We start from the raw sequence: 18,713 nt of genomic DNA, 5'->3' as shown, positions 1-18,713 counted from the left end.
GAAAAGCATGGATTGCTTTAAAAACAAGTCAACAATGTCATTTCCTGCATTTCTGCCAATATCCAAGAATTTAGCAGATTCTAACTGTAAAGCAATATTCAGCGTTTACAGGCTTTCCTTTTATTTTCTCAATGACAATAACTCACCTCTACAAACTGCAGCAGTTTTTCTGTGGATACTTCGAAGGTTTTGCGTGTCATCTCTGATTTGCGCAGCTGACAGTCAAGGACAGTGATCCTGCGCTTTAAATCTTGCACATTGTCCTTAACAGAGGAAAAAAAAAAAACGAAAATTGTATTCACAGTCTGCACATATGTCATGTAAGAAAGGAGAGCAACATGTAAGACCCATCCAAAAGCTTTACTGAACGGTAACATTTCAATGTTGCTGTTTTGAGGTGCTTTGTGAAGACTAAACAGGGCCTGATATTAGCAAGTGATATTTATATAATCTGCCATGAAGGTGTTACTTTAGCATAATGAGAGCTTTCGAGTATCTGAGGTCCTAGTTATGGTACATAGAAAGCTGCAAAATCTCTGATCGTTGAGAACTAGACTGTTGCACCAATGTGAGATCTCTCTTTGTACGCCATCCCTTTCTTTAAAATGTACTTGTAGTATTGGATAACAATATGCTGCCAAGAAGAGAGCGAAGGACCCACAATATGCCTGTGCTTTTCTTTTGTCTTTTTTTATTTTATTTTTCTACTGTGAAGATCAGGTACTTTGTACTTCCCATATTAAATGAGAATGGAGGTTTGCAATAACCTGAATCTCCAACTCTTTAACCATTTCAATACCGAGAAATTTTACACCTTCCTGCCCAGGCCAGTTTTCAGGTTTCAGCGCTCTCACACTTTGAATGACAATTGCGCGGCCATACAACACTGTACCCAAACTAAAATTTTATCATTTTCTTCACACAACTAGAGCTTTCTTTTCGTGGTATTTAATCACCGCTGGGGTTTTTATTTTTTGCTAAATTAACAAAAAAAGACCAAAAATTTTGAAAAAAACACATTTTTCTTTGTTTCTGTTATAAAAGTTTACAAATAAATAATTGTTCTTCATAAATTTAGGCAGAGATGTATTCTGCTACATGTCTTTGGTGAAAATAACCCAAATTAGGATGTATTATTTAGTTTGTAGGAAAGTTATAGAGTTCACAAACTATAGTATAGATCTGAATATTGATCAATCCTGAAGTACTGACAGCCAATCTAATTTCTTGAGGTCCAAGAATGTCAGAATAGTACAGATATCCCCCAAATGACTCCTTTTTGCAGAGTAGACAGTCCGACGTACTTCATAAGAGGAATGGCGAGTTTTTTGAAGTTGTATTTTTTTTGTCATAATTTTTCGGAAAATTGAAAAATTAAAAAAATTATTTTCACTATTTTTTTTTTTACATACTGTCACCAGTGCAGTACAGCATCATCATATAACTGGCATGGCGCTGAACAGGGACACTGACTGGTGACAGTATGAAAAAAAATATACATTTTTTTTATTTTAAATTTTTTAAGATTTTTTTTTCATATTTTACTATGACCAAAGTAGTACAATGTTACTATGGTAACATTGTACTACTTTGGGGAAGTGATCAGCATTTGTTTGTTTTTTTTTTTTTAAACAATTTGCTTATAGCAAAGAATTACTTTGCTATAAGCAAGCATTTACCTGAATGACATCGATTCATTCAGGTTTTTTTTTTTTGTGCTTAGCTGTGATTTGGCCACAGCTAATCACATGACATGTGCATGTGACCTGCTGTGACCATTCACAGCTAGGCACTAGTATACAATGGATGTCATGAATGAAGCCATCCATTGTAGACAACTGTCATGTGACCTGCTGTGATTGGTCACAGCAGGTCACATGGTACCGGCAACAGGGGCCGGTACTCAGATCTGTCATCGGCCATGTCCGAGGTACACGGCCGGTGACAGATCGCGCCGCTGCGTGGCTCTGCAACCGCGCATGTGCGGGAGGACGCCAAATGGCGTACACCCCGGAAAGCTAAACCATTTTTGCGGCCGCCAAACGGCTATAGGCCGGGCGGCTAATGGTTAATAATAATAAAGCATATTGGGATTGCACAGCTTCTAATTACTTAAAGTGACTGTAGACCCTCACCTTGTAAAACAACCCATTCAGTTTAAAATAGAAATGAAAAGCAACACGTGTATAGATATAAAAAAAAATTACAAATACTTTCTTCCCCGTTTTCATAAGTGATCACATTCCCTTTGTTCTTAGCTGCATAAGAGGTGGGCGAACAGAAACAGCAGCACACTGAGCTTCCCAGTGAATGCCTGTGGGAGGGGGATTGCATGTCATGACAAGCCCAATTGATCATTGGAGGAGAGTAGGCTGAGTTCCCAGCACAGCTAGAGAATGGACCACGCTGTGCTCTCATGCATAGTGTGGTCAGTTTTTAATAGGGAGGCAGGAACACCAGGGATTTCACACAAAGGAAGAAATACAAAGAAATCAGGATACTTTATTATGCAAGGAATATGAAATTTTGTGTTTACATATTCTGCAAGTCGGCCACAGATGGATTGAATTTTGGCTGGTTCAGCAGGGACTGGCCAAGATTTGATCCATCTACGGGACGGGCTGGTTATGCTGAAGTCTATCCATCGACTGATTTCAGTACAACCGGCTTGACTGATTTTTTTTTAAGTGAATGATGCCAGCAGCTATAGTAATCCTTGAGTTCTGCTGGCCTGGAAGGCTCCTTGCCGGCAGAATACAATATCTCTGCGTTATGTAAAAATAAAGATGAAAATTGGCTTTAACCCCCCTGGCGGTATTCCTGAGTGTAGCTCGGGGTAAAATTTCAGTACCACAAGCGGTAACCCCGAGCTACACTCGGGAATACCATGCGGCGTTGCTCAGGGATTCCCTGCAGCTCTTACCTTGTCCTTCACTCCCGCGATGTGTCCCCTGCAGCGTCCCCGGCCATGTCCTCCGGCCGATGCCGGCATCCAGCTTCCATGTTCCAGTCCCTGTGACGTTGGGACGTACGGCGGCAAATTTGAAAGTTTAAAAAAATGTCATTTTTTTTTAAAACAATTATTACATAGCAAAACATTGCTGTTTCAAACCATTTCACATACATTTTGTCCCTACTGCTTTGTCCGGCGCCCTGCCTGCATTTTGACTGTTCTTTCTACCTGGAAACTGAGAAACGTCCATGGCGTCCAAAAAGCGTCCCTTTAGGTCAAAATCGGTTTTAGACCAGCTAGAGAACAGCGATAGTAAATCAGAACCACTTGCAGAATTGAGTGATAATGATTTGTGGGGAAATTCGTCATCAGACACTGAAAACGATTTTGTGACTTTGCTCAGCGATGTGCAAACCTGGCGCTATATTTCAAATTTCAGTGTTTTTGGTTTGATTACATTATTGAATTAAATTTATTATTATTTTTTATGATTATTTATTAAATTATAATTTATGATTTCGTGTTTCAAGTTTTTATCATATCTGGAATGTTTACTAGATTCTTGTTCGGACAGATTTCAGTCATTTATTCCTAAAAATTACAGGCCTACAATAAAAAAACAACATATTTCCATGGTACCGCTTTCAGCACCAAAAATCTGAAATAATCATACCGCCAGGGAGGTTAATACCCTAGTTCTGGTGCTATTCCCAGTAGACTCACAACTTTGTGATCCAGCTACAGTCCTATTATTAACTTCCCTAGTGGTCTGATTATGTCAGTATTTCTGTGCTCAAAGCGGTACTTTTTTTTGCATGGAAATATGTATTTTTTTTATTGTAGGCCTGTAATTTTTAGGAATAACTCACTGAAATCTGTCCGAACAAGAGTCTAGTAAACATTCCGGATATGATAAAACTTGAAACACGAAATCATAAATTATAATTTAATAAATAATCATAAAAAATAATAATATAATAATAAATTTAATTCAATAATATAATCAAACCAAAAACACTGAAATTTTAAATATAGCGCCAAGTTCGCACATCACTGAGCAAAGTCGCAAAATCGTTTTCAGTGTCTGATGATGAATTTCCTCACGAATCATCACTCAATTCTGCAAGTGGTTCTGATTTACTATCGCTGTTTTCTAGCTGGTCTAAAACCGCTTTTGACCTAAAGGGACGCTTTTTGGACGCCATGGACTTTTCTAAGTTTCCAGGCAGAAAGAACAGTAAAAATGCAGGCAGGGCACAGGACAAAGCACTCGGGACAAAATGTATGTGAAATAGTTTGATATAGTAATGTTTTACTATGTGATTTTAGTGAGTCACTTTTTGTCATTTTCAAATTTCCCGCCGTTCCATCCCCCGTACGTCCCGACGCTGGTGCTGGGAAAAGGGTCTTCAAGAACCCACCACCTGGGGAGAGGACATCAATCTGCCCAGTGCTCATAGGAATATATTGAAGGCATAATCAGCCCACTGCTAGAGGAAGAGGACTTGTAATATTATGTGAGCAGACCAAAGATTCCAGAAGAAAGGAAAGCAGGAAATTCAAGGGGGGGGCAACCTGGAGTTATACGTTAAAACCTGTTTAAGAACATCAAAATATCTTTATAGCATTGGATGTAGTAGAGAAGAGGCGGAACCCCAGTCAGGTCTTTATTGCTATCTGTGTGCCCACTGGGGAGATTGATCCTCTGTTTTTTCTAGTGACTGTTGATTGATCCAATATTTTACAGCTGACAGCAGGGTTCCTCAAATGGGAACTAAAATGAAAGTGATCCTAAAGGCTCAGCATTTATTTAAAAAAAAACAAAAAAACAACAACAACAAAAAACAAACAAATATGTTATACTTACCTGCTCTGTGCAGTGATTTTGCACAGTGCAGCCCTGATCTTCCTCTTCTCAGGTCCCTCGCCATTGCTCCTCCCCCCTCCAAGGGCCCCCACAGCAACCCCCCCTGCTATGGGGGCACTAGTGCATGCTCACTCCTGAGCCCTGCTCTGTGTGTCCAACACTAGCTGTGATTGACAGCAGCAGGTGCCAACGGCTCCCACTGTTGTGTCTGAGCCAATGAGGAGAGAGAGAGAGAGAGAGAGAGCGCCTCTGCACTTGTGCACATTGCTGGATTAAGATCTGGCCAGGTAAGTATGAGGGGGGGGGGGGGGGAGGGAGCTGCTTGCAGATGATTTTTTACCTTACTGCATAGAATGCATTAGGATAAAAAAAAATAAAAATTCTGCCTTTAGAACTACTTTAATAAACTTGCTATTTAATGCAAAAGAAAAATTCAAGGTCTCTTCAAGATTAACGTAAACCTACCTGCCCAGTCACAGTCCTCTGCGGCACGTACACTAGGCTGCGCACGCGCAGGCCAGTTTACATCGCTGGTGTAGTTCCTGGGTGCTGAGATGACTTACTCCTATGCGTGTGCAGGAGTTATGTTACCCACGGCAATCCATCAAGATGGTCTGTGAAAACGCCCTGGAGGAGGGGTGAAACGCGTTGACGCATTTCCAGCTTCACCGTCCAACGTACCTCGTCACTTCTGGTGAGTGGAGCGCACGCCAGCGTGCGGCACTCTCAGGGGCCCTTTTGCTTGAGGGTGGATTCTTACTATTGCTGACTGGGAGATCTTTACCCTGGTGATGTGGCGTTCTGGCTCCATATAAACAATAAATGCTGATTATATTCTTCTAAAATGTGAGTGGTTTGGTATTTGCATTCATCCTGTTTGAGTCTTGAAGTATTACACTATATACATTTTTTTTCTTTGTACCAATCATCTTTCTATGGCGAGTGATCTCTGGTGATCCTGGAGGTTGGAGACTGTTTGGAGGTCTGAGGCATATATCTATACCTGCATTGGGGGAGTTCCACCTAAACCTGGTGATTGGAGGCTAAATTAAATGGGTCTAGGACTCCAAAACCCATAATTAAGGCGTTTTTTTCACCATTGTCTGGTGAGTGCGGTATGTGATCTGAGCACTAACGGGTGTGAACATGGGTCAAGGATTTTTTGACTTTTCAATGTCACTCTACTCACCATGTTCATCTCAATAATTATTTTGTTGGAGTGGGACTATTCAATTGATATTATATTGATTATAAGTTTTTTGTATTATTTTTATTATTTATTATATTTTTTTGAGTTTTGATTTGCGCTGTTTGATGATTTTTTATTGTAATCCAGCAAGATGGCCTAATACAGTCACCAGGAAGATGGCAGTGAGGAATCCCTAGCGAACTTCAGACCGTTGGAGAAGAGAGAGTGCGGTGTCTTTAGTTCTGCAATAACCATTTCCAACGCCATCAAAAAAAAAAACAAGAAAGTACTGGCGTTAAATATAATGTTAGCTGCCTTCTCATTTTTATTTGTGTAGCTCTAATTTTCCTACTGGTCGTAATGGGTAAAAAAAATAAAATAATAAAATAAACTTTCCTTCCATCACAGCTAACATGGCAAAGAGAAAACAAAAATAATTGTAAAGGTATAGTCTATCCAGAGCGGATGATGAGATGAAGTTTGCTTACACGGGTTCTAAAATTGTATCCATCTGTAATATACTGAGCCAATCCACATCTTACACTCCCCTTGTTCCCAGTAAATACTGAATGTTGAGTAGACTGGGTATCTACAGTTGCAAGAAAAAGTATGTGAACCCTTTGGAATTACGTGGAGTTTTGCATGAATTGGGCATTAAATGTGCTCTGAACGTCATCTAAGTCACAACAATAGAAGAACACAGTCTGCTGAACATAATACTACACAAACATTAGATGTTGCCATGGTTTAATTTAAACTGCACTGTGAATGTTTACATGTTATGTGCAATTAAACCATGGCAACATCTAATGTTTGTGTAGTATTATGTTCAGCAGACTGTGTTCTTCTATTGTTGTGACTTGGATGACATTCAGAGCACATTTTATGCCCAATTCATGCAAAACTCCACATACTCCCAAGGGGTTCACATACTTTTTCTTGCAACTGTATGACTCCATCCAGTGTAACTGGGAAAAAAAAAACAACTTCCTCTTATCCTCTGTCCAGCACAGTGTTTGCTTGTAAGATGACAGGTGCACTTGAGTGTATAATCCAGTCATCTGTGCAAACTCCTGCTTCTCTCTGCCACAAACAAACTAATACCGGCTTTTCTAATAGAAAGGGTCTCTACGCCCACACTGTCTTCAGCACTGCACATCACTGCAAGCACAGAATAATACAAGACAAATGCTGACCTACTTTACTGAAAGGGAAAGAGCTGGGGCCACATGACTGCTCAGGGGAAGCCATGGTAACGGACTGTGGCAGTTCGGCTTACTTTACTTTGGCCGGAGTGTTCAGCAAGCTGGGCTTTCAACTCCGTTATTTCAGCTTCCAGGAGGCGGATGACTTCTTCATAGTCCATCTCCACGCCTCGCGCTTGTCTCTGCGCCACTTCAGCCAGGTGGATTCTGCTACGCAGGGCTCTCGTTTCCTCAATGGCGGCTTTAGCTTCCTGGGGACGACAATAAGAAATGAAAGAGTTACGCTTAACCACCTCTGCTTACTCCCATGGTGTAAATATGATGTAGAAGTTTAGATATCCCATGATTTATGTCCAAAATTAAAGCATCAGCTTCTCCAGAATTTAAAGTCCATGTAAACCCTAAATCAGGGTCAAGGAATGAAAATTCAAAGAGGTCCAATCAGTAAAATCTTCTTCCAGCAGAGGTCCAAATCTCATCACAAACCCCCTTCTATATCAACGTCCTTGTTCCCCCTACACATCACAGTCCCCTTTACATCGATCCTCCCCTTAACATCAACAACCCTCCATTTACATCACAGTCCCCCTTTACATCACAGAGCCCCCCCACTCCTTTACTTCATAGTGGCCTGTCATTCTGTCAAAGTCCTCCCTTGACAGTGCTCTTCTTTGCATTAAAGTTTTACTAAACCCAGGACCCTGCATTAATTATATCTGGTCTCCCACATGCAGAACATGGAAGTATAATTATCGTAGTAAATATAAACTGCTAAATACCTTTTCTCATCAACAGTATAAAGCAGTCTTGTGACTTCTATCAGTGTCCAGCAGAGCACTGGTTAAATCTTGTAGGAGGAGTTTTCATTCTCCCCTGATTGTCTTATGAGGCTGCATGACCCTTGACCCTCTGTCTGGAAGGTGCTGATTGGCCCTGTGCTGATCACATGCACTCTTCCAAGAGAAAAAAACTCTATAGCAATACACACGAAACTGAGCTAGTGCAGCTTGCCCCCAAGGCTCTGTTCTATCAGCAGATGGATTGGGGACTGTGGAAGAAGGGGAGGATCAGAGAAGACAGGATCAAACAGCCTTTTTACACAATGTGGAGGATTAACACCTTAGGTTCCACAGTGAATATGACAAAGTATGCTTTACTGTATATATAAACTGATTTTTCTGTTGTTGGTTTAGTAACACTTTAAGGTCCCCCCTTTACAATACAGCCCCACTTTACAACGCAGGAGGGAGTGCTGGTGGGTATAAAGGGAGGGTGTGGCAAACAGATGAGACACAGACAGCTGAATGGCGAGACTGCAGCATTCCTGACAGACCTGTTGCCCGGTCCAGGCTGAAGTCTGCTATTTAGAGATGACTGCCCTAAACAAATGACATTTAGTTTGCTGAAGCATCATATATTGTAAATAGTTCCCGTTTTTTCAAATAAACTTGTTTTCATCTTTTTTATTCTTAGCTGCATCTCAGTGTTGCTGATCTCCTGAAGCCCTTTTCATGCATTTCCTATCGACATGCACTGCAGTGATGAATACATGACAGCAGTGGACCATGCCTGCATAATTTGTGTTGAATTGGCCACTTCAAATCCCCATCTGCAGCCTGCGTGACAGAGTGGTTCCATCCTCTGAGGTGATATAGGGGGTGGGAACAGAACAGTGGAAGTGGAGGAGACAAGTGTCCCACACTCCTAGAGGTGTCAGAAATCAAAGAGTCTTATGGGGGCTATAGCGCTGGAAAGGAGGGGGAAGTAGGAGACATGGGGAGCCACAGAGGTGAGTATACGATCTTTTCTACTGTAAGGGATTGCCATTTGCATTTCTTTAGGAACCTGATAGGGTTCCTTTAAAGAAAACGAATACAATCAGAAATATTGAGGCTGAAGATGTTGGCTTGCTGGCAGGTCAAGCATTTAACTAGTGATGGAAGGGTTAGCAGCGGCAGCTTCCGTATTTATTTATTACAGGTAAAGTGGATATAAAAATTCAGGTTTCGGTGACGAAAAAAAATGAGACAAAGATAAATCATTTCAGAACTTTTTCCACCTTTAATGTAACCTATAAACTGTACAAATCAGTTGAACAACAAACTGAAATATTTTAGGTGGAGGGAAGTAAAAGTAAAAAACTAAAATAATATGGTTGCATAAGTGTGCACACCCTTAAACTAATACTTTGTTGATGCGCCTTTTGATTTGATTCCAACGCTCAGTCTTTTTGGGTAGGAGTCTATCAGCATGGCACATCTTGACTTGGCAATATTTGCCCACTCTTCCTTGCAAAAACATTCCAAACCTGTCAGATTGGGAGGGGATCTCCTGTGTACAGCCCTCTTCAGATCACCCCCCAGATTTTTGATCGGACTAAGGTCTGGGCTCTGGCTGGGCCATTCCAAAACTTTATTCTTCTTCCATTGTTGATTTGGATTTATTTTTGGGTCGTTGTCATGCTGAAAAAGATTAATTTCCTCTTCATGTTTAGCTTTCTAGCAGAAGTCTGAAGGTTTTGTGCCAATACTGACTGGTATTTAAAACTATTCATAATTCCCTCTACCTTGACTAAGGCCCCAGTTCCAGCTGAAGAAAAAACAGCCCCAAAGCATGATGCTGCCACCATGCTTCACTGTGGGTATGGCGTTCTTTTGGTGATGTGCAGCGTTGTTTTTGTGCCAAAGATATCTATTGGAATTATGGACAAAAAGTTCAACCTTGGTTTCATCAGACCATAACACATTTTCCCACATGCTTTTGGGAGACTTCAGATGTGTTTTTACAAAATTTATCTGGGCTTGGATGTTTTTTTCGTAAGAAATGACTTCCATCTTGCCACTCTACCCCGTAGCCCAGACATACGAAGAATATGGGAGATTGTTGTTACATGTAGCACACAGCCAGTACTTACCAGATATTCCTGCAGCTCCTTTAATGTTGCTGAAGGCCTCTTGGCGGCCTCCCAGACCAGTTTTCTTCTTGTCTTTTCATCAAATTTGGAGGGATGTCCAGTTCTTGGTAATGTCACTGTTGCGCCATATTTTCTCCACTTGATGATGACTGTCTTCACTGTGTTCCATGGTATATCTAATGCCTTGGAAATTCTTTTGTACCCTTCTCCTGATACCTTTTAACAATGAGATCCCTCTGATGCTTTGGAAGCTCTCTGTGGACCATGCCTTTTGCTGTAGGATGTGACTAAGAAAATGTCAGGAAAGACCTACTAGAACAGCTGAACTTTATTTGGGGTTAATCAGAGGCAATTTAAATGATGACAGGTGTGTACTGACTCCTATTTAACATGATTTTTAACGTGACTGCTTAATTCTGAACAGAGCTACATCCCCAGTAATAAGAAGGTGTGCACACTTCTGCAACCACATTATTTTAGTTTTGTTATGTTTACTCCCCCCCCCCCCAAAAAAAGATTTAAGTTTGTTTTTCAATTGAGTTGTATGGTTTATAGGCCACATTATAGGTGGAAAAAGTTCTGAAATGATTTATCTTTGTCTAATTTTTTTACATCACAGTAACCTGACATTTTACCAGGGGTGTGTAGACTTTTTATATCCACTGTAATTACACTGCTCAAAAAAATGCTCAAAAGGAATACTTTGAAAACACATCAGATCTCAATGGGGAAAAATATCATGCTGGATATCTATACTGATATGGACTGGGCGATGCGTTAGGAATGTAAAGATGCCCCATCGTTTGATGGAAATGAAAATTATCAACCTACAGAGGACTGAATTCAAAGACACCCTGAAAATCAAAGTGAAAAAATGATGCAGCAGGCTAGTTCATTTTGCTGAAATTTCATTGCAGCAACTCAAATTGGTACTCACTAGTTTATATGGCCCCACGTACTTGTATATATGTCTGACAACGTCGGGGCATGCTTCTTATGACACAATGGATTGTGTCCTGGGGTATTTCCTCCCAATTCTGGACCAGGGCATGACTGAGCTTCTGGACAGTCTGAGGTGCAACCTGGCGGCGTCGGATGGACCAAAACATGATATCCCAGAGGTGTTCTATTGGATTTTGGTCAGGCGAGCATGGGGGCCATTCAATGGTATCAATACCTTCATCCTGCAGGAACTGCCTGCATACTCTCGCCACAAGGCCAAGCATTGTCGTGGACCAGGAGGAACCCAGGACCCACTGCATCTGCATAAAGTCTGACAATGGGTCCAAGGATTTCATCCCGATACCTAATGGCAGTCAGGGTGCCATTGTCTAGCCTGTAGAGGTTCTCTCTATGGATATGCCTCCCCAGACCATCACTGACCCACCACCAAAACGGTTTTGTTGAAAGTTGTTACAGGTAGCGTAACGTTCTCCACAGCTTCTCCAGACCCTTTCACGTCTGTCACATGTGCTCAGGGTGAACCTCCTCTCATCTGTGAAAAGCACAGGGTGCCAGTGGTGGACCTGCCAATTCTGGTATTCAATGGCAAGTGCAAATCGAGCTCTATGGTGCTCTCAGTGAGCACAAGGCCCAATAGAGGATGTCAGGCCCTCAGGCCACCCTCATGAAGTTGGTTTCTGATTGTTTGGTCCGAGATATTCACACCAGTGGCCTGTTGGAGATCATTTTGTAGGGCTCTGGCAGTGCTCATCTTCCTTTCACAGGGTAGATAGAATAGGATTTAGAAGCAGGGTGGGAGCAGGTTTAAGTTTAGTTATGAATAGGTTGGGCTTGCACCTTAAATAATCTATTAACCACTCTCCTACTGGGCACTTTCACCCCCTTCCTGCCCAAGGCCAATTTTCAGCTTTCAGTGCTGTCGCGCTTTGAATGACTATTGCGCGGTCATGCAACACTGTACCCAAATGAAATTTGTATAATTTTTTTGAAATATATAGAGCTTTCTTTTGGTGGTATTTAATCATCACTGGGTTTTTTTTTATTTTTTGCTAAACAAACAAAAAAAAGACCAAACATTTTGAAAAAATATTTTTTTTCTTGTATAAAATTTTGCAAAACAGGTTAATTTTTCTCCTTCACTGATGTGTGCTGATGAGGCTGCACTGATGGGCACCGATATGCAGCACTCATGTACACTGTTGGGACTGCACTGAAAGACACTTCTGGGAAAGCACTGATGTCCTGACGTTAATATACAGTTGCCGATTACTTGCTCTCCTCACGGTGTGACAGTGTGAGAAAAGTGCAGTCAATAACTGGCAATTGTATTTACATTGTGGTCAGCTGTGTCACTGAACACAGCTGATCACGTGGCAAAAAGGCGCTGTGATTGGCCCTTTACCATGTCATGTGATCAGCTGTGTTCAAAGGACACAGTGATCACAGAGCTCACCCCAGGGGGCACGGTTCTTGAGGACGTCATATGACGCCACTAAGCGGTTAATAGAAGACTTGCTATGATGGTAGACACTGAAGAGGAGTAGCTGAGAGCGCACGCAGGGCAGCACAGAAGAGGAGGATCAGGCCGGTGAGCAGGAAAGTATACAGTTGTGATCAAAAGTTTGCATCCCCTGGCAGAAATCATGAAAGTTTGGCACCAATATTGAAAATACGATCATGCCAAAAAATTTATTTTAAGGATAGTTATTATATGTTGTCTGGCTCTTTTTTAAATCATAACGATAACATAAATCACCCAAATGGCCTTGATCAAAAGTTTCTATGGCCTGGAATTATTGGCCTTGATACAGACACACAAGGTGACACACACTGGTTAAAATGGCAATTAAAGGATAATTTCCCACATCTGTGGCTTTTTAAATTGCAATTAGTGACTGTGTATAAATAGTCAATGAGTTTGTTAGCTCTCACATGGATGCATGGAGCAGGCTACCTACCATGGGAGCAGCCATGGGGAGCAGAAAAAAACTGTCAAAAGACCTGCGTTACAAGGTAATGGAACTTTATAAAGATCTAAACGGACATAAAAAGATATCCAAAGCCTTGGATATGCCAGTCAGTATTGTTCAATCACTTAACAAAAGAGGATTTCCTCAATTTTTCCACTTCCTCTTTCCAGCCCTGATGAAGGGGGCACTTAGACCCCCCAAACAGGTTGGATAATTCTTGAATTATACCCTTGACCTTTAATAGAATAAAGTTGTATCTGGACCTCTTAGCAGTGGTTTGGTGCTTCAACTTCAACGCTTGTCATTGGATGACGCATTAGTGCACAGCAGGGTGGATTTGATTTAAATCAAACTGATTTAAATCACGATTTAAATCACTAGTCAGTAAGGCTTGATTTATATCCTAGTTTTCTACATAAAGACTAATTCTTGCTGGTATAACTTTAATATGCAAGTAGATGAAGATTTTTAGAATAACAACTTTTCATATTAGTTTTTTTATCCCCAGTTTAACAGGTTAATCATTCATATTTGGACAACTTTTCTGTTGTACTTAGGAAGGAGAAAAATAATCATTACCTTAATAATAACAATTTAAATAGATTTATTCAACTGAAACAATAACATTCCAGCATATGTGATTTGCTTAAACATCCATGTTTGTTAACTAATTTGGCTAAACAAAATATATATATTTTAAGAAAGACTGTCAGCCCCTTCCTCCTCACACTTAGTTTAACTTTCTTCTTGTGCAGATCTATGCCACTCCAAACAATCAGAAAAATATTGTTTCTATTCTATTCACTGAACTTCTTGAAACTTAGCAGTGAAGGGGTTGATTCTGTATTCATAGGTTTGTAGAAGTTAGGATGAAGGTCTTTTTCTTAACTCTGTTCATGTTATAACATTTTTGCTGTGAAGAAGAGGCATGTGATCTCCGCTGAGTCAAATTCAGTTTTGAGAACTGCAAAAGTAAATCAAGCATCTGTGATAATATCTTGTAGGCAGAGAAACTGCCCAATAATCTTACAAAAACCTCTGGAAGAGCATGACATTGTGAATGGATTCATGGAATTTATTTACCAAAAAAATTAAACATATACAGCCTTATTCTACATAATTAAAAAACTAATCTTTATTTCATGATGGAATAACCTGTGGATGGTAATATATTTTCCTCAAAAAGCATTTTATTAAAAAAAATCCAATTCAAATAAAACAAATCCGATTTAAATCAAAAAAATCCAATTATTTTGATTTTTTCCAAAAAATTATTGATTTTTATCCACCCTGCTGCACAACCATTTCATTTCTGCTTACCAAGTAGTTAGAAGGGCTTCTACAGATCTCCATTTTAAAACAGCATTCAGTTATTCATTAGACCAGCATTCAACCTCATTGTCTGGTCCTCTAAAAAAAAAAATAATCTACCTTTTTGATTCATATGGTTCACTAAAACAGGATTATTTGTACAAGAGAACTTCTTGTAAGAATAAAAAGCCAAATTAAATGGCACTCCCAAACACTTGTGACCTACAGGAGTACCATACTTTGCAAAAGGCTGGTATATATTGACCAGCGAACAAGCAGCCGCTTTTACAGTGGGTTATTGAGTTTCCTTGCACCGCCTTTCATCTGCTCTAGCACTCATTTAAAAGTGAGATATTGGATAGAAAAGTCAAATTTAATCTGACCCTTTTTAACACAATTTTCACTTCAGGTAAGGAGAGTGACAACTGGGTGGTATTAAGTATGCTAGAATATGAAGTGGCTGAAGGTTATTGATGAGGAATAAAGACAGCATGTTCTGGTTATTTTCATTAGATGAAAAATGTTGAAAACATCTTTGCAGACAATACTTGGCTATGCTATCTGGCTCTTATACTAAATACAAAACAAAATAGCAAGCTCTCCAAGCCAATTAATCTCTTGACAATTAATGGAAAATATAAAGAAAAATATACTTGCCCACTTTAAGAGTTGAACATGAAGTATTCTAACAATTATTACCATCACAATTATTTTTGAAGTGGAACTTCCATCCAAAAACCCTTTTGTGACTAAAGGCTAAGAGAGCGGCACATTACTCTTTGGATTGATCGATTTTCTTCTTTTTATTGCTGCGGGAGTTTTGGCAAACAAGATTTCAACATGAGTAACGTTTACAATATCTATCCACTTAACGCATAATCATGTACTTGATTGTGTTCAAGAGGTTATACCGGGGTTATGGCTGCAGCTGTCAGTTATAACCCCAGTATCAAATTTTCATCAGGCAACTCCCTAACCCAGAATAGTGATCTGAGCAGCGGACTGCCCACTTTAACAAGCAGCAGGAGGCATTGTCCTCCCCCTCCCCTGATCACCAGTGCCCATACCTTGTTTTCCTGCGCACCGGGGAGCCTGAAATCCGGCAGTTGCGGATAGAGAACGGAGACTGGATCATCTCTATGGTCTATGAGACTGGAAACTATGAGAATTGTCATCACTTCCGGTTAAGGCAAATGTAAACACTGTGGAGCGCACAGTGCGCACATTACAAGTGAGTCTCAATGAGCATTTTGCAAATATCAAAACAGGGCTTTTATCTTTCTAGACATTATGCTAATTGCCACCAAAAAATCTGGCAGGAACTTTATTTATAGCTATTGACAAAGATTTATCCAATTGGAGAGGAAGTTCTATCAGAAGGGAGATATCAAAAGTTGGAAGCGCATTGGATTTATGACCTGAGAACCTACATACCCTATGGTCTTAATGTGGACTGGGATGTTGTTTTATTAATAATAGTTGATTTTATTTTTGCTCCAGTTTTGTATCTACCTCCTTTTGAGCTGGCAAATTGTGATCTTTATGGGTTTTTTTTTTAATTTTGTATATGTTTCAACATCTGTATTTTCATAATCCTTTTCGTAGTATTAATATCTTTCCTCCATTAGTCAGCAGTATTAAGTGCGGTACCAATTATCCTTATGGGAGAGGGTATTGCGTTGTTTATCCTTTTCCATTAATCATGATCATGTTAGATCATGTGACCTTGCAGTGTTGCTGAGCACCCTGATTGTTGTATTGAAGGTGCTGGTATGCTATTTGCGCAAGGACACTTTTATCCTTCTGACCTCTTCCGCTGTCTATATAAGTAATGGTGTGTGATTCTGTCCTCAGGCCACTCCCACTGATGACGTTTGTTATGACGAAACACGTCAGACAGGGTCAGAGGAAGTGACCGCGAAAGGAGGATCGGATGCTGTGACATATATCCATGATCCATGCACATTGCCTGTGATATCCTCATTCAATGTGAGTGTTTTTAACCTTTATTAAAATTCGCAAGTGACCATCCTTTTATAGGTCTCAGAATTTGGTAAGGTATATATGCATACACCGTGGGGTATGGTGGAGGTTGTTTCTCTCCTTAAATTGGTAGAAGATTTGGCATCCTTCCCGACTTTGTTTATCCATCTCGCAAAATATCTTTTGTTTTTACTTCACGGACATGTTAGTACCCAGTTCACATGAGTACAGTGTTGCATGACTGTGCAGTTGTCATTTAAAGTGAGACAGCAGGCAAGTAGTTAATCGCCACTGGGTTTTTCATTTTGTGCTAAACAAATGAAAAAAAGACAATTTTGAAAAAAAAAGATTTTCTCAGTACCCCCCCCCCCCCATCCACAGGGGGCACACGGGAGATACCCGCCCAGAACAAGAGAGACGCTGTAGCAAGCAGTCTTCCGGCTATGACACGGTAATGAAGTGGTTAATACTACACTTAGTTGAGGCCCTCTTGTGTTCCTTTTCCATATTGAGCAATAAATGCTGAAGAGGAGTCCTGGATTTAACATTGTGAATTTTTGCACCTTGTTACAGGTAATGGTCAGGGTGTAAGATTCTGAATGTTTTAAACAAATACCTATAGGGAGGTAAAGAATTTGGAAGGGCCCAAACATCACAAGGGAACTTATATGTAATAATGGAAGAAAATCGGGAAAAATATGCTGGATATCTATACTGATATGGACTGGGTAATGTGTTAGAAACAAAGGGATTCCCCATGGTTTCATGGAAATGAAAATTACTAACCTACAGAGGACTGAATTCAAAGACACCCCGAAAATCAAAGTGAAAAAATGATGCAGCAGGCTAGTCCATTTTGCTGGAATTTCATTGCAGCAACTCAAAATGGTCATCATTAGTTTGTATGGCCCCCATGTGCTTGTATGCATGCCTGACAAAATCGGGGCATGCTCCTTATGAGATGACAGATGGTGTCCTGGGGTATTCCTCCCAGATCACTGAGCTCCTGGACAGTTTGAGGTGCAACCTGGTGGTGTTGGATGGACCAAAACATGATATCCCAGAGGTGTTCTATTGGATTTAGGTCAGGCAAGCATGGGGGTCAGTCAATGTTATCAATTCCTTCATCCTCCAGGAACTGCATGCATACTCTCACCACATGAGGCCAGGCATTATCATGCACCAGGAGGAACCCAGGACCCACTGCACCAGCGTAGGGTCTGCCAAGGGTCCAAAGATTTCATTTCGATACCTAATGGCAGTCAGCGTGCCATTGTCTAGCCCAGGGGTCTCCAAACTTTCTAAACAAAGGGAAAGGTTATTATATTTCAAACTTTAGGGGGGGACAGACTGTGGCCAGCAATAGTGGAAATTTACCTGGTATCAGTGGGAGTAAATATCGCCACGTTTGGCATTAGGGGGAGAAAAAGTGCAGTGATAGCAGTGCTCATCATGTTCCTCCTTGCACAACGGAGCAGATATCGGTCCTGCTGATGGGTTAAGGACCTTCTATGGCCCGGTCCAGCTCTCCTAGAGTATATGCCTGTCTCCTGGAATCTCCTCCATGCTCTTGAGACTGTGCTGGGAGACACAGCAAACCTTCTGACAAAAGCACTTATTGATGTGCAATCCTGGAGGAGTTGGACTGCCTGTGCAACCTCTGTAGGTTCCAGGTACCGCCTCATGCTACCAGTAGTGACAATAACCCTAACCAAATGCAAAACTAGTGAAAAACAGTCAGAAAAGATGAGTAGGGGAAAAAAATGTCAGTGGTCAGCCACTCCTTTTTGGGGGTTGTCTCATTGTTGCCCATCTAGTGCACCTGTTGTTAATGTCATTAACACCAAAGAAGCTGAAACTGATTACCAACCCCCTCCTGCTACTTAACTGACCAGATCAATATCCCAGGAGTTTAATTGACATGATGCTGTACTATGAGTAAAAAACGTTCCTTTAATTTTTTTTCAGCAGTGTATATTGCAGCTTACCAATCATTAGATGTGCTGACTGCAACAGTTTTCTTTTTTTTTTTGCTTTTTTTCCTTCTCTTTTTACCTGGTAATCTTGCCAGTAACACACCTCCTATATTAGTGAATCACAACTCTGAATGAATGAGCACAGGGGCCACAACAGACAGTAGCACTGTCCACTGGGGGGGGGGGGAGAGTAGTATTAAATGTACTAGCAGATTTAGATACACTAACTGAAGCCAAACTGCAGCTCCCACTTAATAATCAGCTAGAGCAAACAAGTTGTTTTTTCTTTTTGGGATAAAGGTTTTACAGGAAAATATAAAAGCTGATAATTTTAAAGAATAATATAGAATAGTGTAGCGCTACTATACTAAATCACCATTAA

General features: G+C 40.5%; 1 protein-coding gene across 3 annotated transcripts in view; it reads right to left on the bottom strand.

Moving 5' to 3' along the window:
• STXBP4 (syntaxin binding protein 4) overlaps window positions 1–18,713 on the bottom strand; it is a 222,179-nt gene that overhangs the window by 111,950 nt on the left and 91,516 nt on the right. For all 3 annotated transcript variants that reach the window (XM_089673286.1, XM_089673287.1, XM_089673288.1), the window contains exons 12-13: window positions 7,289–7,465; window positions 147–263 (exon numbers count right to left, since the gene is read on the bottom strand). In XM_089673286.1, coding sequence (XP_089529412.1) covers window positions 147–263; window positions 7,289–7,465 — 294 coding nt within the window. The remainder of the gene's footprint in view (window positions 1–146; window positions 264–7,288; window positions 7,466–18,713) is intronic.

This window comes from Staurois parvus, unplaced genomic scaffold (assembly GCF_062004578.1).
Source record: "Staurois parvus isolate SC_StPar_1 unplaced genomic scaffold, SC_StPar_1.0 ptg000137l, whole genome shotgun sequence".
Classification (NCBI taxonomy): Eukaryota; Metazoa; Chordata; class Amphibia; order Anura; family Ranidae; genus Staurois; species Staurois parvus.
This window is presented reverse-complemented; position numbering and strand designations above follow the sequence as displayed.